Source organism: Galeopterus variegatus, unplaced genomic scaffold (assembly GCF_000696425.1).
Source record: "Galeopterus variegatus unplaced genomic scaffold, G_variegatus-3.0.2 Scaffold12363, whole genome shotgun sequence".
In the NCBI taxonomy this organism is placed as follows: Eukaryota; Metazoa; Chordata; class Mammalia; order Dermoptera; family Cynocephalidae; genus Galeopterus; species Galeopterus variegatus.
Window position 1 is genome coordinate 1,886 of NW_007738474.1, and position 2,015 is coordinate 3,900.

Consider the following 2,015-nt stretch of genomic DNA (forward strand, 5'->3'; position numbering starts at 1 on the left):
TGTGCACACGTGTTTGATTTGGCAAGTGGGTGACAGAGAAGGGAGGGAAGAAGATAATTTCATTTTACCTAAGTTGATTTTGAGAGAGAGAGAGAGACACACACACACACACGCGCGCGCGCACACACACTCTCTCTCTCTCTCTCTACTGACACTGCAGATACATGCTCAGGAGAGATTTGGGAAGCACCATCATACAGATGTTGAAATCCGGAAGGATGTGAGATTTTTTCCCCCAAAGGGCAGTAGGTGAAGGATGAAGTCTGGGGAACTCTATCAGACTTTTCTTTTTGGAGCTTGTCTGTTGGTATTACTATTACAGAAAAAACCAGTCCTACGTATGAGTGTATACATATGTGTGTGTGTGTTTTAGAGGGAGAAGAATCTAAGGAAATATTTTGGTTTGTTTTTACTTTATTTTTTCCTTTCCCAAACAAAGGGAAAGATATTAAGGTAATATAAGTTTGAAAATTACTAATTTATTTAAACCCCACTTACAACTTAAGACTATGTCAAAATTTCAGTATTTATTCTATTTACTCAAGCTACTATGTGGTCTTTACTAATAACAGTAAGTAATCTACCATTTCATTTCCTGTAAATCAAATTCATTTAACCCTAGCTTTACTGACTGGAAAACGGGAGGAGATTAAGCAACAGCTGAAGCAGCAGGACAGTAGCCTGAGTCAGATCATGAGTGCCCAGACACGGGGTCAGGACGCATGAGATGGGGCCTCACCTCCGAGTCAGAGCTGTCCAGCTCGGCCAGAGTGGGGGCTTTGAGGAGCTTCTTCCGCTGCACAGGCACCTGCTGGGCAGCACTTAACCCATTTTCTTCTGTTTGTGATGTTAAACGTCCACTCACCACAGATGATTTCACAATGTTCTTTGGAGACTCAGGGATAGTTACATCTGGTAAAAGAAAGGCAAAGGCTTACGTTTCCTTGAGCAAAGAAAGATAAATTGGTGTTGGAAGCACACGCCAAATGGCAAAGGCATTTCCACGTCAAAAATACAGTAAAGAGGCTTAATACAGTAGTGCCTCCCTGTGTATTTGAAACATTCTTAGTTATACATTAACTGTCAGAGTCAATTAAAGGAAACTTTAAAACGAATAATAACATATTCATATGTGTAGATCAGAATTTAGAGATGGAAAAAATTCTATGTATAGCTAGCTCCAATCTCTTTATTTTCCAGATGAAGAAACTGAGGCTCAGAGAAGCTGGTTTTATTTTACAGCCTCTAAGGAGCTAGTGGTGGATGGAAAAAAGAAAGAGCATATGCAAAGCCTTACCAGGTGCATAGCCATAAGATTTGAAAATGTTTCGGTTTACAAATCAAAATAACTAATAATTTATATTCATATAAACATATTTAATGTGAAGACCAAAAAACTGGGACACATTCCCTTTAATAAATTTGATTTAAATTATTAAGAGCTCAAATTTGGGTGGGAAAGCAATACAACAAATTAAAATGAGGCAGAATATAGTACAGAACGACATAGATCATACGGGTTCAAGGTCTACCTCTCCTGCTAGTTGTCTGACTCCAAGCAAGCTACCTAACCTCTGTTTCATCATCTGTAAAATGGGGATACGAACAAGCTTAAGCTTGTTGTGAGATTAAGGCGGCTAATAACTGATACTGTACCTAGTATAGGCAGCACACAATACACGTTAGCAATTATCAACACTGCTTCTCATCTCTATTTGCAAGTACGTAAAGAGTTAGGCTCAGACTGACTCAGCCAGACTTGCAGTTGGTGTGTGCCACAGCCGACACACAGACCCTTGTCAGTACTGATTCCACAGGCCTGCTGTTTGGTATTAGGGCCTGGAATCCTCCAGTGCAAGTGGAAATAATTTCCTTCTGTATTTCAAATGAAGAGTTAAGCACGGACTAAATTCAATAACTACAAAATTAGAGTATTTAAAAGTGAAAAAGAGGGCCGGCCCGTGGCTCACTCGGGAGAGTGTGGTGCTGATAACACCAAGGCCACGGGTTCGGAT

At 40.1% G+C, this 2,015-nt stretch overlaps 1 protein-coding gene across 1 annotated transcript in view; it reads right to left on the bottom strand.

Moving 5' to 3' along the window:
- Window positions 1-486: 486 nt before the first annotated feature.
- Window positions 487-2,015, bottom strand: part of LOC103581106 (protein spire homolog 1-like) — a 38,717-nt gene continuing 37,188 nt past the window's right edge. The window contains exon 5 of the mRNA XM_008563014.1: window positions 487-912. Coding sequence (XP_008561236.1) covers window positions 692-912 — 221 coding nt within the window. The 3' untranslated portion in view covers window positions 487-691. The remainder of the gene's footprint in view (window positions 913-2,015) is intronic.